This window comes from Brachypodium distachyon, chromosome 5, assembly GCF_000005505.3.
Source record: "Brachypodium distachyon strain Bd21 chromosome 5, Brachypodium_distachyon_v3.0, whole genome shotgun sequence".
Classification (NCBI taxonomy): domain Eukaryota; kingdom Viridiplantae; phylum Streptophyta; class Magnoliopsida; order Poales; family Poaceae; genus Brachypodium; species Brachypodium distachyon.
Genome location: NC_016135.3, coordinates 10,613,019 through 10,638,542, shown reverse-complemented (window position 1 = coordinate 10,638,542; position 25,524 = coordinate 10,613,019). Strand labels below are relative to the sequence as shown.

At 44.5% G+C, this 25,524-nt stretch overlaps 3 protein-coding genes across 3 annotated transcripts; 1 reads left to right on the top strand and 2 right to left on the bottom strand.

Moving 5' to 3' along the window:
- Nucleotides 1–4,864: 4,864 nt before the first annotated feature.
- Nucleotides 4,865–12,823, bottom strand: LOC100832512 (probable DNA primase large subunit). Its single transcript, XM_003579554.4, has 20 exons — nucleotides 12,561–12,823; nucleotides 12,394–12,455; nucleotides 11,782–11,885; nucleotides 11,612–11,693; nucleotides 11,462–11,521; nucleotides 11,322–11,376; nucleotides 10,840–10,859; nucleotides 10,662–10,745; nucleotides 10,520–10,584; nucleotides 10,113–10,161; nucleotides 9,983–10,030; nucleotides 9,764–9,853; nucleotides 9,629–9,688; nucleotides 9,471–9,530; nucleotides 9,148–9,222; nucleotides 8,952–9,037; nucleotides 8,227–8,320; nucleotides 8,035–8,142; nucleotides 7,853–7,934; nucleotides 4,865–5,335 (listed from the first exon to the last, which is right to left on the bottom strand). Exons 1-19 carry the CDS (start codon nucleotides 12,712–12,714, stop codon nucleotides 7,902–7,904), a joined length of 1,389 nt encoding a protein of 462 aa, XP_003579602.1. The 5' UTR covers nucleotides 12,715–12,823; the 3' UTR covers nucleotides 4,865–5,335; nucleotides 7,853–7,901.
- A 1,348-nt stretch (nucleotides 12,824–14,171) lies between these two features.
- LOC100825175 (B3 domain-containing protein Os04g0386900) lies at nucleotides 14,172–15,621 on the top strand. The gene is made up of 4 exons (XM_014895764.2): nucleotides 14,172–14,331; nucleotides 14,523–14,613; nucleotides 14,732–14,943; nucleotides 15,057–15,621. The coding sequence occupies exons 1-4, from the start codon at nucleotides 14,329–14,331 to the stop codon at nucleotides 15,366–15,368; spliced, it is 618 nt and encodes a 205-aa protein (XP_014751250.1). The 5' UTR covers nucleotides 14,172–14,328; the 3' UTR covers nucleotides 15,369–15,621.
- A 2,657-nt stretch (nucleotides 15,622–18,278) lies between these two features.
- Nucleotides 18,279–19,501, bottom strand: LOC100824876. The gene has a single exon (XM_003581095.4). The coding sequence runs from the start codon at nucleotides 19,389–19,391 to the stop codon at nucleotides 18,555–18,557; it is 837 nt and encodes a 278-aa protein (XP_003581143.1). The 5' UTR covers nucleotides 19,392–19,501; the 3' UTR covers nucleotides 18,279–18,554.
- Between the last annotated feature and the right edge of the window lie 6,023 nt (nucleotides 19,502–25,524).

The window sequence follows — 25,524 nt, the reverse complement described above, 5'->3', positions numbered from 1 at the left end:
ACGACGCGCGGCGTGACCAGCTGCGGCTCCGCGCAGCGTATTTAGAACGCGTGTCACATCAGTGTCAGTCGAGGTTTTCTCGACCGTTACTGATAAACGTGTACACATCAGTAACGATCGAGCTGGGCCGACCGTTACTGATGTATGGTTCATCAGTGGCGGTCGCCCCATAAACGACCGCCACTGATGTTACTCGCGAGCTATGAGTGTACATCAGTGGCGGTCGTTTCTCGCGACCGCCACTAATGTGTCGCTGGCCGGAGACCAATAGTGCCCGCTCGGTTCATCAGTAACGGTCGTCGCCGCGACCGACACGGATGTTCTTCATCAGTAACAGTCGCGCCAGACCCGTTACTGATGTGACGTTGCATATAGACCGTTTTGTAATAATGTCCTTCTCAATTCTCACCTAGTCATCTCTCGAACGCCGATCTATGTGACCGTGAGACTAAATTTGTTTGGTCCATTTGTCCTCCGCCCTATATCGTTTCACAGTTTTTCCTGGCCCACCCAATGGCTTAAGCCATCGCTGCACTGCGCCATGTCGCCATCTATCACCAATTCCACAATTCATTGTCATGCCATCATGGATGTTCGAACTTAACACATAACCGATAAGTCAATACTCGATTTCCCCGAAAAAAAAGTCAATACTTGATCAATCAATCAATTCATCTATCGGTTGTTAAACTGTTTATGTCATATATATGACATACTCGGTTGTCAAACTGTTTCGTCAAGTATTAATTAGTTGCCGAAATCTGGATGTATCTATGCCTAAAAAGCGTCTAGAGACGTGTAATATTTGGACAACTAATATGGATCGAAGGGAATAATATAAATAGTACATATGACTTTTTGTGGAGTTGGATCCCGCCTCGAGGTCAGTCCGGAGGTATCCTGTTGGGCGTCAATCTTTCCATTTATGATGTGGCTTCGATTGAGTTGGGAATTTTTTTTATTAAAATCTGTCTCCGTAATAAGGCTGATGACTTTCAATGGATTTTGGTCGCCGTGTATGGGGCTGCCCAACCTGAGTTCAATTGTGATTTTTTGGCTGAACTTGTCCAAGCCTGTAACAAGGAGACTCTCCCACTTTTAGTGGGTGGGGATTTCAATATTATTAGGCGTGAAGACACAAAAATAATGATCACTTTGAACCTCATTGGCCTTTCTTGTTGAACCTTATTAGGGTGGGATCTCACTCAGGAAATCAACCGCTTTTTCGGTTTGAGCTTGCCTGGTTGAACCGTGATGGTTTCTATGACATGGTTGCCAGAATTTGGCGCAAGGAGCATGGGGGTTCGACAGTGGTGGAGCGTTGGCAGAATAAAATCCGCGCCCTTCGTCAGTTTCTTAGGGGTTGGGCTAAAAACCTGCGTGGCAAATATAAAAAGGAGAAAGAAAAACTCTTAGCCGTTATCGACGCCCTTGATATAAAAGCTGAATCTTCTCGGCTCTCTCCTTTTCAATGGGGGGCTAAACGTTGGTGCGATGAACGCGTGGCTGAATTGGCTCGCGAGGAGGAGATTTATTGGAGCCAACGGGCGAAGGTTCAAAATGTTAAAGAAGGAGAGAACAATACCAAGTATTTTCACTTCGTTGCCAATGGTCATCATCGTAAACAAAAAAAAATTAAACTTGAACAGGATGAGGGCATTATTGAAGGGACAGAGGCACTTAAAACTTACATTACCTCCTTCTACAAAGATATTTTTGGAACCCCTGACGAAAGCCAAGTTTTCCTGGATGAGTCTAGGACTGAGGATATATCCTAGGTTTCCCCGGATGAGAATGCCATTTTGATGCCAGGCTGTCTTCCAGATGGAGCACAACAAATCCCCGGGTCCGGATGGTTTTCCGGCGGAATTCTATCAAACTTTCTGGGAGGTAATTAAAGGGGATCTTATGGCGCTTTTTGCAGATTTCCACAAAGCTGGCTTACCTCTATATAGGCTCAATTTTGGTATTATCACGTTACTACCTAAAGGGTCAGAGGCCACCAAGATTCAACAATACCGTCCCATTTGTCTTCTAAATGTGAGCTACAAATTTTTTACCAAAGTTGGAACAAATCGCATAACCTCTGTGGTGCTTAATGTTATTCAGCCCACAGACCGCGTTTCTACCCAGTCGGTTTATCATGGAAGGAGTCATGATTTTACACGAAACTATACATGAGATGCACTCAAAGAAACTTGATGGGGTTATCTTTAAAATTGATTTTGAAAAGGCTTATGACAAGGTGCGTTGGCCCTTTTTACAACAGGCTTTACGGCTAAAAGGTTTCTCTCCCAAGTGGTGTGCGTGGGTTGATAATTTTGTTAAAAAAGGGAGTGTGGCTGTGAAGGTGAATGATGATGTTGGCCCTTTCTTCCAAACCGGCAAAGGATTGCGACAAGGGGACCCTTTATCCCCGATTCTTTTCAATGTTATTGCTGATATGCTAGCCACCCTCATCAATAGAGCTAAGGGTGAGGGTCTGATTAGTGGAGTTATTCCTCATTTAGTGGACGACGGTTTGTCGATACTCCAATATGCCGATGACACGATTCTCTTTATGGATCATGATTTGGCCAAGGCTTCTAATCTGAAACTTATCCTTTGTGTTTTGGAACAGCACTTGGGTCTTAAGATCAATTTTCATAAGAGCGAGTTATATTGTTTTGGGGATGCGAAGGATTTTGAAGTGGAGTATACTAGGCTGTTTTGTTGCGAGGTGGGCTCGTTCCCATTTAAATACCTAGGGATACCCATCCATTTTCTCAAGCTTCGTAATCGAGACTGGAAAAATGTTGAAGATTGTTTTGAGAAGCGGTTGAGCAGCTGGAGATCAAAAAATCTCTCTTACGGGGGAGTTTGGTGCTAATTAATTTTGTTGCTAAGCAGTCTCCCAATATTTATGATGTCCTTTTTGGAAATTTCAAAGAGGGTGAGGAAGCGATTGGATTTTTGTAGGTCAGGCTTTTTTTGGCAATCTGACCATCATAAGAAAAAATCTAGGTTAGCAAAGTGGGAAATTTTGCGTACTCCCAAAGATCAAGGAGGGTTAGGTATCTCCGACTTAGAAGTACAAAATAAATGTCTTCTGAGTAAATGGCTTTTTAAGCTTATGTCTGAGGAAGGTGCTTGGCAATCGCTTTTGCGTAACAAATACCTAGATCAGAAACCCCTCTCCCTTGTTAAGGTCCACCCTACAGATTCCCACTTTTGGAAGGGACTAATGCGGGTCAAAAATATTTTCCTCCAGTTTGGGGACTTTCAGGTGGAGAATGGTGAATCAATTCACTTTTGGAAAGACAGGTGGTGTGGGGACTTGCCGCTTTGTGATAAGTATCCTTGACTGTTTCACATTGTTCAGAATAAACATGTCACTGTAGCTTCTGTTCTTGGATTCTCTCAACCACATGTTGAGTTCCGCCGAACATTGCTAAGCCACCACCATGAGGCCTGGAACCAAATTATTGATTCGGTTGCTTCGGTTCATTTATCGATCGAGCAAGACTCCTTCCGATGGAGCCTTCTTCCCTTAGGGATCTTTTCCGTTAAATCGATGTATTCAAGACTTATGGACACTCAGGTCCACTTTAGATCGAAATTACTGTGGCGTCTAAAGCTTCCGCTAAAAATTAAGGTGTTTTTTTGGTTTCTTTGTCGAGGGGTTATACTAACAAAGGACAACTTGATTAAGCGTAGATGGCAAAGGTTGCTAAAAATTAAGGTGTTTCTTTGGTTTCTTTGTGTTTTCTGCCACGAACATGAGACTATCCAACACCTCTTTTTTGATTGCGCGATGGCAAAGGTTGCTTGGAGAGCGGTCCATTTGGCTTTTAATATTGTACCTCTGAAGAATATGGCTCAGATTTTTGGTCCTTGGTTGCGTGGGGTGGACAAGAACTTGTGTCCCCTAATTTTAGTTGGGGCCGCAGCTGTTTTTTGATCTATTTGGTTATGTTGTAATGACATTGTTTTTGATAGAAAAAATGTGCATTCTTGTATGCAGGTGTTGCTCTTATGTACAAATTGGCTGCGATTATGGGCGTTGTTACAGAAGGTGCAACACAAGAAACCGATGAAATTTGGCGCCAAACGACTAGAGTGGATTACCAGGGAGTTTATATCCCGGTTTGGATGGCGTGCTAGCTCTAAGTTACTTAGTATGTAGACCGGTTCCATGCGTGGCCTGTCACACTTTTGGATGGTGTCATGTGTTTCAATTGTCATGAATAATGTAAGACATTTGGTTGTATGCATCCTAAATGCAGAGACCGGGGGTAATAAAGCATTAGCTATATTAGGGTCTCAGTTTGTATTTTCACCGCGGGATCCCAAATTCATGGGGACGGGCCGTCCACCAGCTCCCATAAATGTCCCGTGTAGTTAAATTTGGATGACAGTTGAGAATAAGAAACACAACTGCCTATCCTTTTACGGACACTTTTCCTTATCCGATGAAAAATGAAACATCTAATCACTTCAGCGTATTCTACGAGAAAACTTAGACCTCTAATCGTGCGAGATTTTTCATAAAATGCATTTAAGTGAATTAGAGATTTCCCATTTTATCTGATGTGTTTATTTGAGATCTAAATGGTATTAGGATCAAAAGTTCACTAGAGATTTGACCCGATACATCGCTTTATGTATATAGAATGAAATTTAAATTTCTCACAAATGTTAATTCCGAAGCTACGCCCAAACCAGATTGATTTGTCTAGTTCCACCTAGCAATCCTCGTCACTACCATCGAGCTCACCAGTCATCAGCAAAGACTGCAAGTGCAAGCAATCACCAAGTGGGTGCAGAGGGATATTCTCATCTTCTATGTCCTCTTTTCAAAGAGAAAGACAAATCGTATCTTTGATCAGGTAACAGCAGAAATAATACTGCTCAGAATGTTCTCCAAATCGAACATGCACAGGATATATCGGTCAGCAACATCTAGTGCTTACCTTTTACAGAACAATGTGAAATGCCATATCTGAAACGAAGAACTTGCATACTCAGCAATTGTCCTCCCGAAGCAGCACAACTGAACCGGGCATTTACAAGTCACTGGTATTACAGGATTGCAGTAGCAAGTTAGAATAGACTACAGAATCAATATCAAGCCTCGATTCGCTTTCTCATATACCTAACGCTGTGCGACAATGAATTACTTCTGACATGTTACTAGTACTACAGGATGAAGCCTCATGAACATGTGCGGAATCCTCAACTCCTAATGACCAACATAACACACTCCACGGACCAGATTAAATAAGTATCAACAGTGTGATCTTCACATTGTTGGCAACAAGCATGACTTCGATTGAACCACCGTGCTCCTGTCGGACTGAGGAATGGAAAAACAGATCCCAAGGAATTATTAGTAGAATATATGGTTGAAATCATTTTATGCGTTGAAATTTGATAAATAGAATTTAGCATCCTGCCCAAAAGCCTGAGTTCTGCATTTGAGGAAAGCTGTAGTCATTACAGTTAGCCTGAGTTATGCATTTAACAAAAGCTGTAGTTATTACAGTAAGCTTGAGTTATGCATTTAACGAAGCTGGATGATTAAGTTCGTTATTAGAAAATTGTAACAAGTCCCATCTCAAAAGAAAAAAAAAGTTATTGCCGTTATGCAAAATCAGCCTGATTTACTATCCACAAATTCCTGGTGGTAAAGCTCGTTGCTTTTTATTTTACCAGAATTAGAGCCAGGCTCTATCCATTTATTCACTAGACCCAGAAAATAGTAAATTTTCTATTCCATTCCAAAAAAAAAAGAAATATACTATACCTATTTCTATTTGTTACACTATTTCTGCTATCTAAGACCACTTAGCTCAGAGGTTAGAGCATCGCATTTGTAATGTGAGGGTCATCGGTTCAAATCCGATAGTCGGCTTTTTTTTCTTTATCGATGTTCTACGAACAAGAATCTCTTTTTTTCGGATTAAATGGGGAATCTAGGATCTTTTTTGTTTTCTACCTTACAATTTTGCTAGATACAAAAGAATAAAATAAATAATACATATACAAAAAATCCAGATGTTGATGAAATTCTATTTTTTATGGTACTTTAGTTGATTTTACTCTGTTTATCCTTTAGTTTAATTCAGTTTTAATTTCGATGTATTCCGTAATGTAAATTTCAAATCCAGCTCGGCCCAAAAATCTGGGGCTTCGTGAATATGAACTAAATCTTTTTATTTTTCTTCCATAAACAAATGTCTGATCTATAGAAATAAAAGAGAAAGAAAAAAAGGGGAACCTGATTTACTATCCACAAATTCCTGGTGGTCAGCTCGTGCGACTCCTGAGAGGTACAAGAAAGATGTGGACACCAGCATTGCCCTGATTTGTTGGTGCATTTGGCGGCACAGGAATGCGGTGGTCTTCGAGGGCGTAAGGCTGGATGTGCGTGCTATTTCTCGACTCATTGCACTTGAAGGAGTCGCTTAGACGAGCACGGGTCTTCTTAAGGGTGATTGTTTTAGATTTGTTAGTACAGTGGGTGCGTTGTAGAATGTGCGTGAGTAATCGGGTTGTAATAAGCCTACGGGCATGTACTGCGTCGTAGCTTTTCTTCTTCAATTATGATACACTCATCCGAGTGTATTCTAGAAAAAAGCATCCATAAATTCCAGCAATTATTTCCCACAAAAAGAATAGCAACGATTCTTTATTCTTAGTCTTAAGGATCTTTATGATTAGTCTTTAAGGATTAAGAGGATGCTAGCATTTAGCATGGATGGATTCTAGTAGCAAGCATAAAAAGGTTGAGGCGAATCACCAAAAAAAATTAGAATGAGGGAAATCAACATAAGTCAGAGTACTCACTTCACAAAAATTTAGTCATACCCACTTCACAAAAAAAAAAAACAATTTAGGGAAGAACTGTTGGACTAGGTCACTATATTTTCCAAAAACAAGGATACAATGATACTATTTGAGAATCATAAAAGAAATCACTTTTCTTTTGAGGGCTCAATGGGTTTGACCATGGTCAAATAATCATTACTGCCCTAGAAAAAAAAACGGGTGTCTGAAAAAACACAAATTTGAGAAGAGTTCTAAATGTACATTGTGGGATGATGTGTGGTCTTGCATGCCCGAAATATGTTCACTAATGTGCAGTAAACAAACAAATTATGTATATATAGGTGTTTAGGGCTTTAAGTCTCCTTTTTTTTACAGCATACAAATGGAGATATTTTCGGCAAAAAAAATTGGAGTTTCATGGTCTAAGCCTCCCTTTTTTGCACAGCATACGAATGTACATATTGTTTTACCAAAAAATTGCAGGTTGACGCTTCAATCCACAATGTACATCTAGGAATTTTAGCAGATTTTGTTAGAACTTGGGCAGGGGGGAGTTTTATCTTAATGGAGTTCGAGCGTTTTATATAAAAAATGAGGCTGGCAGTGGCAAATAAATCCTAGTTCATCTCTTCTAAATGGTACCAGAGCAATTACATCGGTTGTAAATATAAAGTTCCAATTTCAGCAAAGAGCAAACCCCAGCGGAATATGTACAATTCTCCCTATTTCTTTTACCCAAGTTGTATCAAGGGCTTGTTTAGAAGTATCCTATTTCAATGGCTTTTGGAGTTGTTTGAAACTATACAGTCACTCATCGTTTTTGAATGATAAATTGTTACCCATCCATTAAAGCTAAGTATGATGAGCATTATGTACTTGAGTGCCAGCAGAAATATGAAGTGCACAGGTCCATAAAAGGTAAATGTTGAGCAGCATGTCTTTAGTCTATCAGTGCACATTAGAGACGTCGAGTAAACCAGTTTCAGTAAACAATGAAGAACAGAGTGCAAAGATTCAACAATCAAAATAATATTATCAAAACCTGAGTTTCTTTTTTGTCGATGGACTGGTTTGTGCAGGAGCATCACAAGCTAGGTCGATGACTGGTTTTGCACTGTTTGGTTCTGTGGAATGGGCCAAATTTACTGTTAATTTCAACTACTCATATCATATACTAACAAAAAAAGGAACATTGTTCCATGTATAATCAACTATTTAGCTCACCTTGGCTTGCAAGACTTTCTGGCTTTCACTGAAATACTGATTAGGATGATTAATTCCAGTATCACATGAGACATTGTGAGTTGCCTCAAAAGTCAATGTGCAAGCGAGCTGCATGTTTCATGCATCAGATGATTCAGTTAATCAAAGGATAAAAGGCTGCTTAATGAAAGTAAGGACAATGAGGTAAAGTACCTGGTAATGCCTGTTCTTCACTTTATCCAGTATTCCTTCCAAAGCATTTCCACTGACACCCATATTGTTGAGAGCTGCTCTTAAGTTCTCTTCACTAAAAACACAACACAAAAAAGGTAAGCACAAGAAACCAAGATTAGGTAACAGGGTAGCTGTGTGAACATCTCCAGGAAGCACAAATTGATATATTAGTGAGTTCACATATGTTAGTACATTACATATGACAACCCCCAGTCCTCAATAGAACAACTGTCTTTAAAAAAAAAATTAATGAGTTAACGAAATGTTAAACTGCACTTGTACTTGGCAATAATGCACTTTCTTTTTCTTTCTTTTTTAAAGGTAATAATGCACTTTCAATTGCTTCTGTTTAGAATCTTGAACTTTATTTTTGTTGGATGATGGATCCATTTCTATAAACCAAAGAACTGCAACTTGGAATGCTATCATGCCATTCGAATTCTAGGACATCAGAACCAGTCCTAAAAGTCCAGTGAGTTTCATGGATTTTCTTGGATTCAACATGTTGCCATTCAGGTCAGAATTTTTAGCATGCAGAATGCACGGCCACCATAAGCTCAGATACTTCTTAGACACTGATATGCAACTAACCCTAACATGTGGCCATTCTGTTCAGTCTTCAGAGTAACCACCAAAACAAGTGGTTATCTACATTGTTAATAATTATTTATATTTATAAACGAATACTAGGAATGAGATCGTACCCAAAATGTCGATAAGGGCAACCATGGTAATCACCAACACCAGGTGTCGCAGAGATGATCTTTTGACATGAATATGGAGTGTAATCCTGGAGCAGCCATTTGTAAGAGTTATCAATTTTCGCACCACAAAAGGTAAGAGTTATTTAATAATAACTCCAATACCCTTTCAAGCTATGACACAGAACAAGGGACTTACCGTTCTTTTTCCCTCTTTTCCATAATTATGTCTGATACTATAAGCATATTCCTTGTCAAATCGCTCAGAGCCAACCTTGTACAGAAAAGATATATCAGTAAAATAATACAGGGATGACTTCAAGCATGCAATTCAGGAGATATCATTAATTGATATCAGACTTATATCTGATCATGATTAACTCAATGAACAGCACTACAAGTAAGGTAAGGGTGCAGTAGGTAGTCCTACAAAATGTTTGCCTAACACAACTTCAACATCAGAAAAGCACTGATATATAGGTTTCCGTATGCTTTCATATATCATCTAGGAATGTTAGATACCTTCTGAGAGAATTCTGCTCTCCAAAATGTAAGAGCGTCCTCCAACTTCAGCCCAGCACCCTAAATCATAAAGTTACGTAAGTACATTGATGAGACATAAACAGAACAAATTAGTGAAAGCTTAGAAAACCAAGACTCAGTCTAACTCAGTTGATTACCTTAAGAAAAAGACCAAACTGCATTCTACCCCCATTCTTCAGATGATGGTTTTCTCTCAACTGCAAAAAAAAGGCAAATACTAAGGGTCCTAATCAAATGATAAGTAAATGCACATAACTTTTAAGGTGCCTTACCTTCTCTAGCATGTGACGCATACAAAGAGGGAAAGAAGTTCTAGCCAGTTGATCAATATCCTTCGGAGAAATCTCAGCAGCATCATTTGGCTGTATAAAATATTGATTTTTAGCCAAAACTTTAAGCAATTCAGTTAACATATTAGCATTGGAAATGTTCGAGAAAACATTAGCATTGGAAATAATATCTTGAAAAGCAAATATAGGTGTAAAGCATACCTGAGAGTAATCAGGTCCAAAATACGCATTGCTTAATGCCTCAACAATCTGTTCAAGTAAAACGTGCATCATTAGGTTTCTTAGAAGATTAGATTTGAGAGAGAGGTGGATGTGCTGCACTGATACTCACAGGAGTCAACCTGTCCTTCTCTTGTTCCTTAATGGTCGATGTCCATTTCCTGTACAAAATGAGTTGACATATTAGATTTCTTTACAACCCATACACAGGTCTAAGTTCATACATTAATGCCAAGTGCCAAACATAAGGGAATTTTAAACAATTAAAAAGTGCAACCACGCAAACAACTAGAAAATCAAGCTTCGCATTTCTCTTAATATATGAACAAAGAAAGACTGATGAAACAAAAATCACTGTTATATCTGTCTGTACGGCATGCTAGCAGCAACTAAATTATTGTAGAAAAAAAATAGGTGTTTAAATACATCATCTACAACCACAAGAAAACATTCCTATAAAATTTAGTCAAGTTTCAAAACAATAGCTATCTGAGAAAAGGAAAACAAGGTTAAATGTACCTATTCGTTAAAACAAGTGCCTTTGAGATGTTGCTCCGGAATTGGGTAACCACAAGCGAAACCACCTAGTATTTTAGTACAGATAAGTTTAGAATGGGCATCAACCAAAACAAAAGTTTTCATTCTGATGTTCACCGCACACCTGACTCATTGCAACATAAGCATAGCCTTTTGAAAGGAATACTCGGCGGCTGGCAACAAGATCTGGAACTTCTTCAAAAGGTACCTTAATTGGGTTTAAACATTATTTAGTTAGATTGCTTAATCACAAGAACAAAGTTTTCAGACAATTATGAACTCAAATATATTGGCAAACATACCTTGAAGAACACAGATTCAACTGCAAAAAGAAAGTACAAAAGTTAGCAGCTAAGTTCAAGAGCACGAATACTGATAAAAAAACATCATCCTACATTTGTACCTGAACAGTATAAAGTGCATCTGAAAAAATGATGAAAAAGGTGTTCGAACAAAAAAAATGATGAAGATTGGATTAGAAACAGTTTCATGTTTATAATTCTCAAATATCTTTGACAGATTCCCAAAGTTCAATGCCAATGGTCCAGCCACTGTTTCGGTACATTAACCACATGATCATGATTTCACATCTTGCTGAAATAACTTTTCTACAACTCATTCTAAAACCTTGTTGGAACAGAAATCAGGACGGAATTAAGTGAAATGCAGTGATGAATTCGAGCTCGATATTTTTGCATGCATGCCACTTGCAGATTCTAAGCACCAAAATTCTGAGCTTATTTTGAAAGTAAGAACCAAAATAAACCAGCAAAGTGTTCCATACCGCTTGCAGATTGACCAATGGAACGTGCAACTTGGCTTAACTTATCTTTCACAGCCTATTGCATGAAAAATAGAATTTTTTTACTGTGAAGCATCAAGAATCAAGGGTTCAACAGTTCTATTGGTGCTCATAACATATACCTCAAATTCTGAGTGTGGCAATGCTTTGTATGGGAGCTGAAACTCACTCATAAGAAGCCTCTGTAAAATACAATGTCGAACAACAAGCAGTGGTTAAAACACACATATTTCATTTGTTATAATTAAGAGTATACAGAGAGAGGAAGTCACCTGTGATTCAGGGCTCTCGAGCCGAAAGCGGTACCGAAAAAGTGTCATCTCCATGGAGAGAAACCACTTGCGTAATTCTTCCCTGGTGGGTATAAGTACAGATTTTCAACAAGTGCTCAAACATAAACCACCAAGCATTTTAAACATAAGTAAGGGAATTTTAAACATACGTTCTGCAGTAGACAAGACGGAGCACAAAGTGAGATATTATGTCCTTGTTCAAAGTCTCTGCTGGATCCTGGTGTCTCATGTGTGCCTTCCACAACTCGCTGACCTAAATCTCATATAATTTCAGCTCCAATTTCAAAATTTAATTACCATGCACTACATATGCTAAGTTCATAACTAGACCTCGAGTTTTCCTTACAGTATGCACTCAGTACAAGGAGAAATCAACACTTGACTTGAATACTTAAACCAGAGTAATTTTAGCAAGAACCTACAATTTACCCCTTATCTGCATGACAAAATAAATTCAAAAATGGAAAATGACTTAAGTTGAGTAAAATTTTAGCAAGAAACTACATTTACCCTGTCTGACATGACAAAATTTGCAAGTTCTGAAAGTAACATCATTTACACATTCTGACGTGCCTGAGTTCAACTTTAGAAATCATCCCAAGTCTCTAACCAAATCCAACTCACACCGAGGTCTAGGCACCGCAAAATTCACTGATACGTCCACCCACTGCAGCCAAAATTCAGCGCTAAAAAGCACAAAATGCAGCGTTCTCCCCAGAGTGCCCCGAAAAAGATCGATGGAGCAAAAGAGAATGGCTCACCAATTTCTCCATCTCCTCCGGCCTCTTCCCACGGGAGAGCCCATCCGAAATCCCTTTCAGAACTAACCAAAACAAAGAAGTCGCGTCACTGTTAATAACCGGATCTAAAGAAGTGACCCGGAGAGTAAACAAAAAATGGCCCATAAAACGGAGCCCGGCCGCCGCACCTCGGAGGCGGTCGATGGCGAAGAGCTCGAACTCCTCCAGCCGCACCTCCAGCTGCGGCGCCACCCGGTACGTTGGGAGGGCCCCCGCCCCGCCTCCGCCAGTGGCGGCTGCGGCCTCCGCCGCGAGCTGCCTTTGGGATCGCACAATTTCCATGGCTGTGAGGGCTTGATTCGAATCGTCGCCTTGGAAGCAAGAGGCTCTCTCTCTCTCTCTCTCTCTCTCTCTCTCTCTCTGACTGAGGCGGCGTGGCGGAAGATTGGAGAAGGGGATTGGGGGATTTCTTTTACGGGGCTTGGCGGGAAATGGATGTGTTTTTCCCGCGGCTGGACCGGAGGTCAGAGAGCAGATGGGCTCGCAAATAGGTTCGGCGCCTCGGCGCAGCCCGTTTCAGGCCACAGTCGTCACAGGCCCACGGGAGAAGTTCGTGCGAGAAGGAATATGGCAGCAGTACGGTACCCAATTTGTAAGCGGGCGGAGGACACTCGGAGACATGTACCGGCATTCAGTTTTTAATTTCAGTCTATTCGGTTTGCGAGTATTTCGGATTATAAAATAGGCTTTGTCAAATTTTAACAAATGGTTGTGGATATATCTCAGTTGCTTGATTTTTAAGAAAAAAAATTAAACTCAGTTGACATATCAGAGTCATTGATTATTATTTGGACGACATCACACTCTCTTTTTTTTCATCGTTCGTTTCGAATCTTAAAAACAAATCATATCCAATGGGTGAAATCAACTTATCTCGAACTTAAATATAACAAAACTGTTAACAAATTTGACTTACTCCCTCTGCCCTACCGGGCGTTTTGGTTTTGTCACCCGTACCAAGGCAGCCACGGGAGTTTGCTTTTTGACCAAACTACCCAATGAACGTGTGCCCACCCAAGCCACTGTCCAATCGCATGAGGTTGTTCGAGAGAAAGCCGGATACTTTAATGCCAAAAGATCAATACGCCTCTTACAAATGGACTGGGTTGCTCAAATAGAACGCCTGGTAAAGAGAGATGGAGGGAGTAGGACAAAATAAAGACTTCTTGTATTTAGGGATGAAATTAATATAAATGCAACCATGCATGTTCAAGGGGTATGCCATTATGGTATGGGTTTGGGACATAATTTTAACCCGCGGGTACGCAAATGGGAAATACTTCATACCCATCGGGCAAAGCAGGTACAGGTATGGGAATGCATAACCCATACCCTTTTACCCGTTTACCTCTATAATAAACTCATACATGTGCGATGTGTTGCCATTTACAGTTTTAAACGATATAGTATTAGCTTTTATGTGTTGTTGTTGTTGTTTATAATGTGTTAATATAGTATTGTTTATGACAAAATTGTTGTGGTTTTGAGAAATATGATGCCGTTTCTAAGGAACTTGTTCTTATGGATCAAATTTTATTAAACGTATTCTTACGCGGGGTAACCGTCATCCGTCAGACGGGTATGGGAAAAAGTACCAGTTACCGGGTATGGGAAAAAGTACCAGTTACCGGATATGGGTATGGATAACAGGTAAACTCAAAGAGTACGGGTAAGATTATTGAAAAGATTAATCCTATAACAGACCCTGCAGGTGCCATGCCTGTTGACAAGGGGTGACTGTGTGTTTCCCGGTTACTGTGATTTGCGTTTCTCTATCTCCTCTATGTGTCCACGCGAGCTGCCAGGGACTGTACAAATAGGCTTTGCCTTTCTCTATCTCCTCCCCTCCAGGTCCAGGCCTCCGTTCCACTGTCGCCGTCCTCCCAAATCCTAGCGATGGTAAGGATCCACCTCAGACCAATATTTCTCGTGATCACCCTCTCCACCTCTATTCGCAAGATTCAATATGCGCCTTGTTCTTCCCCGATAGTTGTTCTTCTTCCCCGCCTTGCTCTTTGGGGCCCTGCACAACTTGGTCCTTAATGTATCTTTCGCGTTGTCTGATTTGTGCATGCTGTTGTGGTCTTCAGGCAGAGGCCATCCCAGCCGAATCCAGCACCGTGACCACCCCTCCCTTGGATCTGAGCCACCATTCCTCCCAAGAATCAGGCGGCATCGCAGGTAATCCCTGCACATTCTGCATCACTGTTTCCCTTTCCCCATTTCAGTGAGCATGGAGGCATGGAGCATTCCCTGCGAAATAATCAGCATGAATGGCTTGCAATTGGAATGCATGCAGATGCAGGTGCAAATGATAATGCAATGCCGAGCCCAGGTGCTGCAGGGGACAGTAACCAAGCGGCCATTGCTGCAGGCCCTCCAGATAAACCCGATCCGCGGCCGGCGAAAGCGCGCGTGGAGAAGATGCAGCCCAGGATCCTCCCTCTTCTGGGGAAGCCGTACTTCGCATGCGTCGTCTGCAGGTCCCACATCCAGCCGCCATTTCAAGTGGTAAAACGATGCTCTCTACACAGATCTGATTTTACTCCGGTGGTTCCAATGTTTTCTCGAGTAAGTTTTCCCTGGCATTAAATTTGCTGTCAGCATGTTGGTCTGGTGGTCAGGTGGTTCCGAGGTCGCTGGCGCCGTTCCTCCCACCGAAGCCGGCGCCGGCTACCCTGACATGGCAGGGGCGGTCCTGGGAGATGCGGTTCACCGGTGGGCGCCCCATCCAGCGGCTGGACGCGGGGTGGCGGAGCTTCGCGGTGGACAACGCGCTGAGGCTCGGCGACGGGTGCGTGTTCGAGCTGGTCAGCGGTGAGGGCGAGGGCGTCGTGTTCCAGGTGCAGGTGCTCCGTGCCGAGATCCCGGCGAGGATCCGGGAGAGGGCCGGCGGGTACAACTCGTCGAGCCCCATCGTGATAGAAGAAGAATAGGCTCGGGTGACCGAGCAAGACAGCTTACGGCATGTCGTCATGGAATTTGGGCCAGACCGGACGCGTTGCCGGAATGGAATGACATTGACCGAAGTACGGGACTGGCCGGGGCCGTCTGGGCTCTCGCCCGTTGTTGTTGTTGTTGATCTCAATCTGAATAAGCTGTAAATGTTTGCGTGAATTGAGTGTAGCTCACTTGTCTCGACTCCGATCCGGTTCAAATTCTAAACTTAACATGCGCGCTTGCAATTTATTCGGATATTTTTCAGGATTGAACCGACGATATTCTTTCGTTGTTAATGTATCCGTCAACAATTTGACGTTTGAGGGTCTGCTGACATCCTCTTGACGACGCCTACTTGTACCAAACTCACCATGTATGAGGCACTGGAGGCGGTCAGAGGTGAGTGAGGAGGCTAGAGGTGTGGATGGAATCATCTGCACGCCAAAAAAAGCCCCAACAAATGTCTGTCCTAACTGGCCATTCGTTTCGGGTCATCATAGCATGCTCACAGGCAAAGCCGCTGGTTCGATCTAGATGAAAACCGACCACACCAGTCCTAATGGGCCCCTCACCAACGCTAGAATGAGTGCCGCTACATAAGGTACTTATTTGGAACCATTAACGTCGTCGGTGTCTTACTGTCGACAGCCAAAAACTAAAACCGGGGTTGAATGTACATATCCGAGGTCTCCTCCGGCTCTAGATGCCAAAATGGCAATGGCCTCCGGAGGTGAGGGAGACCGTTGGGAGTCACCGGTTGGAGGCTCGAACAAGAAAGCCGCGCCACCGGGCAAAATTATTCCAAGGGTACTAAATACTGGAGTACTTCTTTCTAAAACTATTTAAATACACCCGTACATAAACCTCTTGAATGAAAGATACATGTTCTATCCACATAAAACGGCTGACTGGAAATCCTTTTTCAGCACACTAAATTACTAGCATGTCCAAAATATCAGCTAAAAAACATTTCCGCTATATCTAAGTTGCCTGATTTTAGTTAGAGATAAGTTAATTCCTCGGTCTTTTCTTAGCCGTTGGATTTGATTTGTGATTTTAGATTCGACATGGATAACGAAAAAGAAGGGTAAAATGACATCTACACACATTAATTCAACGGTTCTGATTCGTCAACTTATATTTAAGTTTTTTCTTAAAACCATGTGACTTAGATATAGCCACACCAAAAAAAGAATGTCCAAAACCAAATTTAAATGCGCTTTCCTGTACTATTGTTCTGTGAACACGGATTATAGTGGTGCTGATTAACTGGGTATATATGAAAAATTCCTGCAGCTCTATTTCCAAACTCAAAATAAATTTTGTGTAATTAATCTTACAGCACACAACACTGCAAAAACCCTGTAATTAATCTTACAGCACACAAATCTTTTTCTGATCCTTTTCCTGTGATAATTGTGACACCTTCGTGTGCACAAACCATGTCGTTGACTTACGATTGAACTGAAAAAAGACGTACCAGAAAAGTTCCAGATCTGACTAGATCGTTCGAAAAGACACAGGGGATTTGACTAGAATTTGCAACTTACATAACATACCCTGGGATTCTATCATGTGGGCACTAGAAACTCCATACGGCCATCGTCCATGCCAAACTCCACGACGGCCACGGCCACGGCCCCCAAAACCGCCACTCCAGCAACGGCAATGGCGGCAAACCGTCCAACCCCACACGCGGTCCATCTGCTGCCTCCCTCCGTCTTCCTCATCTCGGCGGCCACAGCAGTCGCATTACCCTCCCCAAGCGAGAACAGCGACGTGGCCGCGGTGGATCCCGAGCACGATGAAATGGACGAGTAGCCGCAGCCGTAGCCACAAGGGCAGCGTGGAATGGTACACTCGCAGGAGCAGGAGCACGACGAGGCGGCGGCAGCGGCGGCCATGGCCACGGCGGCATCCACGGAGCAGACGCTGGACGCGTCCTGGATGTCGTCTTCCTCGTAACGCCGGGCTCGGCTCCTCTTGCCATTGCCAATGCCAATGGCATCTCCAACGGTGACGGCGCCGGCGCCAGCACTTGCGTCGCTGCTGCTGGCGGCCTGCTGGAGCGAGGAGAGGAGCTTCCTCGGCGAGCAGAGGACGATGGGGAAGTGGCCGCCCGGCGTTTCCGGGCCGGCGCCGGTGACGACGGCCGACGAAGGCGTGGTGTCCGAGCGGCTGCGGCGGTGGCGCGGCCGCGCCGCTGCTGTGCGGCGGCTGGTCTTGTATTCATCCCATTGCCGCTCCAGGCCGCTCAGCCGCCGTTCCAGGCAGGCGGCGCAGCGTTGATTAATGGCGTCCTGGAGGTTGCAGTGAGGCCGAGGACACGCGCGGGCGTGGCTGCGGGAATGGGCGGTGCTACAGGTGCTCATGGCCGCGAGACGCGAGAGGGGGGAACGGAGAAGGCGAGACGGAGGCTGAAATACAGGTGAGTGGTTGTGGATTAGGCCATCGCCGGCCTCCACGTTCGACGGCCTGGAAGCGCGGCACGCTCGGGTTTTGAAATGGCGTACATGCCGTTCGTCCGTTGGGGTTGATTAATCGTGGGTTTATTGGAAGTTAACTCATCGGCTGCAGCATGCGTCGTTTGCTAGGTGGGCAGCGAAGCGGGGGATCAAACGGCCGTGGATTTCAGGGGACCCGAAATGAGAACGTTGTACGTAGTACAAGTCTTTCGTGCAGAGTGCAGACCAATATGATTGAGAACGCGATGCGTCTCTGATGTGTGCGTGTGAGGTCCAATGCCAACGTCGCGACACCAACACTCGGTGCGCAATTCAGGGGTGGAGCGGTTCAGCGTCAAGGTGGTGGAGAAACGGGTGCGCTAGTGAACACTCGCGTGTCGTTGATCGAAAAAACAGTTTTGGTACCGGCTGCCCAACAACAAGTACACCAGCGAAAAATCATACTACACAGTGGCTCATCAATCATCACGTGTTAAGAAGCAAAGACACGCGATGATCCTCAAAAGTACAGAACGAGAACCTGGATGCACAGCAGCTCAGTCTTTTCGAAAAAAAAAGTCCATATGTCACGATCGATCCCCATAAACAGACACAGGTGGGCACAAGTAAGGCTGACTTACAAAGCTACAGAGAGCACACACTGACACTAACAACGCAGCTGCATCAACACGGAACATGATCTAATTAACCATCGACCTCAGCAAGTCACTCAGTGAGTCAGTCGGCCTTCTTGTCGCCCACCGATTTGGCCGCCGCGGCACCGTCGTCGTCCTCATCCCTCACCCGCCTGTCTTCCGCCGTCTTGGAGCACACCTCGTCCCGCATGCGGAAGTACTTCTCGAACGCCCGAGGGAGGAACCTTGGGATGAGGAACACAAACAGGTTCACGGAGAAGTAAACCAGGTTAGCCACGGCGAGGTACCTCCCGAACCAGACCCAGGCCTTCTCCTGAACCGGCGTGCTGCGTGTGAGGAACTTGCTGTCGGACCAGACGTCGTAGATCCAGTCCACGATGAGGAAGACGCGGCGCACGGTGTAGAGCAGCGGGACGAGTGCCCTGAGCGGCGGCGAGAAGACGCCCAGGGTGCCCACCAGGTTCTCCGTCAGGATCTGGCACGAGAGCAGGAAGAGATGCGGCGTGGCGGAGCGGACCGCGGCGTCGTCCCCGCGGGCGAAGCCGCCCAGGACGTGCGCCAGCGGCAGGAAGAGGCCCACCGTGGTGCCCAGCACCACGTACACCTGGAACAGCTTGCTGCCGCGGAAGATCTCCTGTTGGGACTTGGCGGCGGCGGAGTGCGCGGCGGGGAGCGAAGGGAAGGCGAGGCGGGAGAGGGCGAGGAGGTAGAGCGTGGTGGCGACGGGGAAGGCGAGGTCGATGAGCGGGACGAGGCCGGAGGCGGAGAAGACCATGATGAAGGCGACTAGCTGGAGCTCGATCACGCGGAGGGACCCCATCACGCCGCCCAGCATCGTCGCCGACGGCTGCTGCTGCTGCCGCTCCGCGCCGCTGTCCGGGTCCGACCGCGGACCCACCGCCAGCGAGATCCCCGACATGGCCGCTCCGGATTGATCGGATGTCAGCGGCGGCGTTCTTCTCTCCCAAATCGACGGATACACCGATCGGTGGCCGGAGGAGTTGTGCTAGGCGATTGGATTACGGTGGGGGGAGGGGGGGGGGGGGGGGGGGGGCTGGGAAGGAGGAGGGGAGTGTGAGTATTTGTTTGTTCCTCGCGCTGGCGAGATGAAGCTACGTGTCCGCTCATGCGGGGTGGCACGCGTGGATGCGAGGACACGCGGGCTGGCTGCGTGGCTCGTTTCGGTGTAAGGCGTTTTCGCTTTTTATACAACATGAAGCCATCGAGGTTGAGACTTTGAGTTAGTCCTTCCGCGCTGACGCGACGCCTGGATGATTCCACAGAGACGGTGACAAGTGCATCCCGGTCAGGATCCTGCTCTACACGGACAAGGATTCAGTGAACTGCTGCAGTCACTTTGGGTGGTTAACACGCGGGACTCGCATGTCAGCCACCAAACTCATATGCGTCCCTGTTCTGCGTCGCTCCGGAGTACTCTTCCTAAACACTTGTTCGTGGTTATTCATTTTTTTTCAATCTCCGAAGTATTATCCTATGCCATGCCCCCACCTCCTCCTCCCCCTTTTTGCATGTTTAAAAACACAGGCCCATCTGAATGTAAGCACTTTTTGTCTGGTTGGGTAAACCATCTTCCCATCGTTGACATCAATAACGGTTCCGTTGTCAACTTTGTCGTCGAAGCTCTGAGTATGTTGTTCATATGCTTTTTCAGTGTCTCTTCTCAAAACGTGTGGGCAATGTTGCTCGTAAGTGGATTGGCTTTCTCCTCTGCGTGGCGTTACCCCATCGGCTCGCTCATTGGACTCTACATTCTCCTCTAGTGTAACCTGTCTAAGAAAGCTCATTCAAGAAGTTCATGTGTCGCATATTGTTTTTTTTTTTGAAAACACACAGTGCAAATATAGACAATCAAAAATACGCATGCACACGTGTACGCCCTACTTCTCCTATGAGCCATTCGGAGAGACAGAGCCGTCAAATCTTGAAATTGATGAAGTTACCACAGGTGTCTTGTAGTTGTCGGATACGTCACCTCCATTTAAAGAACAAAGGCGGTTAAATCTAAAATAATCCTAAAATGTACGAGCAACCATGTCAGTTTTATGACTTACACTCGGGTGGGCTGGTTTTAGCACAAGAAACCAACCGTTCGTTGTTGCATGGTTTTTGAATGGGCTTTGTGCCAATATTTTGCCTAGATTACTATTTTCTGCATCTCTGAATATCGTAGTTCTGAGAGCTCCCAATTGTTTATTTCGACAAACTGAAACAGTTGAGTAGCTCGAAATTGTTGTCGAGTTGTTTGTACGACAAACCGAAACAATTGACTGCCATTTTGGCTGCATCGTGCATGTGTTCTCCTTGCAAGATGAAGTATTTAGCCTTTTCTTTTTTCCGTTTTGATTTGCACTAGTCATCATTTCATATTGTGTAAGTGAAGCTGTAGTTTTCACTTTTAACAGAGGAAAAGTGCCCAGCTCAGTAAATTTCTTCTGCGATTCACTCGTCGAATAAACAGAGTGAAAAATTCACACTGAATCTTCAGCAAACATGCACTGTAGATGTCACTTTTAAAGAGGGAAATAACATAGGTCAGCAAATTTCTGCAACCTATTCACTCCACCGAGTCAAATAAATAGAGTAAAAAATTGGCATTGAATCTTCAGTGGAATCATTCCGTGCATCATACATCGACTTATCACATCAGACATTGCTTCTCTGCACAACAAGAAAATATTGGAACTTCAGAGAGGAACTACAGATCAAGGTTCGATGTGGTGCTGCAGAATCAGACTTCCATGTCTCGCTCAGAGAGGAAGCGGCTCATTCCGATGGAAAACGCGGAATTTCCTTGGGCACGGCCGCCGGGTCGCCGTCCTGCGGGGCAGCGTTGTGGCCGTGCCATCAAGTTGCCGTGGCGCGGGGCAACTCTGTGGCCGCGGGTGGCCGCCGAAACGCAGTCGCGCGGGGCATTGCCACGGCCGCCGAGTCGCCGTCGACGGCGCCATGGTTTTGCAGGTTGAAGACGAAGTGTTCAAGGAGGCACCGAAGGGTCAAATAGAGAATTTACGTGGTACCGCTACGCTAAAACCAATGCTAAAACCAAGAGTTCTGGAATACCACTAAAATAACCACTCATTTTAAAATACCACTTAAATCCAGTAATTTCATGTCAGACTAGTACTACCGTCAGTTGACGGTTAGTCAACCCGTAAAAAAGATGTCACATTGTCCTTTTCCTTTCTTATCCCCGACCTCAAGTAGTCCTCAAATCCACTCTCCATCCAGGGTCCCAGCCATGGTGGCGGCTCCACCCTCCAATGATGCGCCCCTACAGCTCTTGCCCCGCTGCCCATGAGGGATCTTGGTCGTGCCGCTCCGGCCACCCGCCTACACTCCCGCACCCCATCGCCGCCCGCCGGCCCCTCCAGCTCCCGCGCCGCCGTGGCTCCCCTCTGCTCCACTGTGACATCTGGATCCCCTTTGTTCCAGCGCAATGTCGGCTCCCCGTTGGGTCCGTCGGGCTTCACTGCAACGTGTGCTTCCCGATGATCTAGTGTTTTCGGCTACTGTCCTCCGCACGAAACATGGTAATGGCAGCTCTCGACTGTGATGGTAGCTTGTAGCTTCGATTTTGTGGCTGTTAGGGCCCGTTAGACTCTAGTGGTATTTTGAATTGTAATGGTATTCTGAAATGACTGGTCATTTGAGTGGTATTTTGGATCCTTTGGTTTCACATAGTGGTACTATGTCAATTCTCTCAAGGGTCAAGGGGTGATTCTAATCATGGAACATGAGAAGGGATCATGTGTAAAGTTGGGTTCACGGTTCAGTGCCTGGTTATAACCTCATCTTTGATACGAGAGAATTGACATGCTACCGCTATGAAGAACCTAAAGTTTCAAAATACCACTCAAATAATTAGCCTTGTCAAAATACCACTATAATTCAGTTTTAGCATGCCAAAATACCACTGCCGTGAGTTATCAATCCTATTATGTTAGTTAAACTGTTAAATGGTTGCCAACAATATTGAAATTCCGAAAGTACCCGTGTCTTCCATCCCCTTCCAGCCATCCACCCTACCGCAGCGCCGGCACTGAAGTTGGATCCTTCTTGCCGCTCTCCTCCTTTTCCATGAGCTCGTGCCTTCTCCTGGTTGTCCATGTCCAACGCCATCCATTATCCATCCGACTGACCATGGAGGATATTTTTAGATTTCACGCAATTCAAGTTTTCGCCGGATACTTTCTCACACAAACAGAATACGGTCACTGACCCCAGGAAACATGTTTTGGTTACAATCATGCAAGGCCAAGTTTGACATGCAGGTCGTCCTAAATAACAGCATGACCCAAATCATGCCTACACATATACATAGTACTATCTGTGCGATCAACTTTAGATACACAAGATCCTAGCCTATCGTGATGAAGCTTCCGAGTTTCTCAATTTAAGATTGGTTAGGCTAGTCTGAATGTAGGATATCGACGATGCAAATATTATCGCTGTCAACAAGTACCGACAGAGGCATATGTAGCTGTGTGCGGCGAAGGTGTTCGGGACACACGATATCTTCACTAGAATCTTTTTTTAGGCCATATCTTCTCTAGAATCGGCATTAGAACAATTGTGAACATGGCCTCTCGTCCCGACAATAAGTGTCACGGAACAGGATTACTATCCCTTAAAGTACCCAGTTACACTTGAGGGCAAAGACACAATCAATCCAAAGATAATGCAGACTAATTATTCCATAAAAGAAGTATAATAATTGCATGCACTTCCTCATGATCAAACAAATACACATATTTATCCAGTCGAATATCATAGCATACTAGCAGGTGTGCCCGTGCGTTGCTACGGAACCCGGTGGCTGGAATCAGCTGCAAGGGGGTGCACAGGTGGTTGGCGAAGGCTGGGAAGGTCGGGACGCTTAGGGCGCTGGGGGATGCGGTCATGCGGCTGCACCGGGTTGCGAGGTCTAGTGAGGAGTTGACGCGGTGGGCAGAATGGAGCAAGCAGCTCATGGCGCCGTCAAGGTCGGCCATCTCCCACGAGTCCGGCGGCTGGCGGCGGTGGAGGTGGTGGGAGAACAGGTGAAGCGGGCGGTGACGTGACGGCTTTGCTCGGAGTGTTGTGGCGTCGGTTGGCATCGGTTGTAAGACGGAGGAGGAGAAATCGGGCTGGGGGTGGAGGGGGAGGCTCAGACATGGGCTCACGCGGGCGCGGTGGCGTCAGTCGTAAGGTGGAGGAGGAGGAATCGTGAATAAGACAGGAAGTGTCATATTTGTTGTAATTTTAACAAAGTTGACCTACCGCGTCCGTGCCAATTACCACCAAATCCAATTTAATAGATAGTAATAGATATACATATTGAAAAAAGGTTGTCACATGATCTTGTCAGCAAAGTGGGTCCCGTTAGTCAGATACGTGTCATGTCACCGAAATATGTATGTATTCATTGTATAGGATCATATTGCAACGTATTTTAAAATCTCATGACTTACATGAACATTTTTAGAGATTGATGACTAGATTGTACCGCCAGTTTAAGTTTAATGACTAAACGTGTATTTTACTCCTGGATGGATGAAACGGTAGGTATCAGTAGTCGTAGTCAAGATACAATTGTAGTTCCCATATTAACTTTAACTAGCAGGTGTGCCCGCGCGTTGATACGGGTCAATAAAATCACAAACTATTTATTTTCATTTTCTGTGTAGGCAACTCATGGCGCTATCGAGGTCGGCATGCGGGTGTGGTGGCGTCGGTTGTAAGATGGAGTAGGAAAAATCGTGAAAAAAATTAGAGGAAAAGAAAATAACGGGCAGTGGCATATTGGTTGTAATTTTAACTGGAGGAAAGGAAAATAACGAGCAGTGGCATATTGGTTATAGTTTTAATGAAGTTAACCTACGGCGACTACGACCGTACCAACTCCACCAACTCCAATTTAATAGATAGTAATAGATAATGTCCTTTAGAAGTAGGCTCGGTTACATATGGGAGAACCTTGACTCGTGCTTTTCATTTCAGAATATATTGATGGCATTTAAAAGATGACACGTCACAGATGTTGGTGCTAAAGAAAAGACCTTATCAATACTTGTGCATTTAAACACATCTTTTTAGCTACTCTTAATGGCAATTAAAACATTATGTACCCCAGCTGACATCTCCGGTTCTATAAATAGTTACACATATCGTCAAACAGCCATCGCCATCCTACGACTCAAAGTAATATACATCAAATCAAGTTTAAGCCATGGACCTCAAGGCTAGAGCGTCATCAACAATGGTGTCTGTCCTCTTGATACTGCCCCTCCTCTTGTGCTTTGCTGGTAAGTACTGTAGGGAATGTCAAAATATGGTCAATTATCCATCGTATAGCTCCCTTGTATTTCAGTATATGTGTGACTAGCTTGTAGAATTAACAGTGGAGAAATCTTTTTTATCGAGCAGGTACAGCAGAAGCGGAGATATGTACAGCTATTGCGCCGAAACCATTTTGCGAGTCGAGCCATCTGTCTCAAAGCTGCACGGAGTATTGTCTTAATAATGGTTACGAAATCGGTCTCTGCCAATTTCTCGGTGGTCCCGACCCAGATCTCTACTCTTGCATCTGTCAGAAAAATTGCTAGGCTTTATGTTCTCTCTGTTGCAGTGTACGGTTCTTGTCTGAAATAAAAATATCCAGAAACAACTCTGAAATTACAACGACAAAAAATAATATGAATCTTTTGTGTGATCCGTTGTTGATACCTGCTATTGCTATACGTCTTTCTCATTTATCGAAAGTACAACACAGAAATAGGAAACAACCTTGAAATTCTCTCATGTAAAACATCCGGCCATTGATTTGATACACTTTATTATAGGAAAAAAAAGATACTGGCTTGCCACGAAGAAGATAAAGAATTTCTCCGATACTACCGCTGTCAAGAATTACCGGCAAAGGCATATGTAGCTGTGTGTGATGAAGGCCTTCGGGACACGTAAGAACTTCAGCGGAATCTGCATTAGAACAATTGTGAACCTATCTTCTTACGGTCGAAAAAAAAGTGTCGCAGAACTGAATTACTGACCTT

Bases quoted from the DNA above. Each gene is read 5' to 3' on its own strand.
- LOC100832512 (XM_003579554.4), bottom strand. From the start codon at position 12,714: ATGGAAATTGTGCGATCCCAAAGGCAGCTCGCGGCGGAGGCCGCAGCC. The intron at 11,886-12,393 runs GTGAGCCATTCT...TATGAGATTTAG, and splicing joins CGGAGGAGATGGAGAAATTG to GTCAGCGAGTTGTGGAAGGC. The intron at 10,860-11,321 runs GTATGGAACACT...TTCTTTTTGCAG, and splicing joins CATTGGTCAATCTGCAAGCG to TTGAATCTGTGTTCTTCAAG.
- LOC100825175 (XM_014895764.2), top strand. The intron at 14,614-14,731 runs GTAATCCCTGCA...GAATGCATGCAG, and splicing joins AGAATCAGGCGGCATCGCAG to ATGCAGGTGCAAATGATAAT. The intron at 14,944-15,056 runs GTAAAACGATGC...TCTGGTGGTCAG, and splicing joins TCCAGCCGCCATTTCAAGTG to GTGGTTCCGAGGTCGCTGGC.
- LOC100824876 (XM_003581095.4), bottom strand. From the start codon at position 19,391: ATGTCGGGGATCTCGCTGGCGGTGGGTCCGCGGTCGGACCCGGACAGC.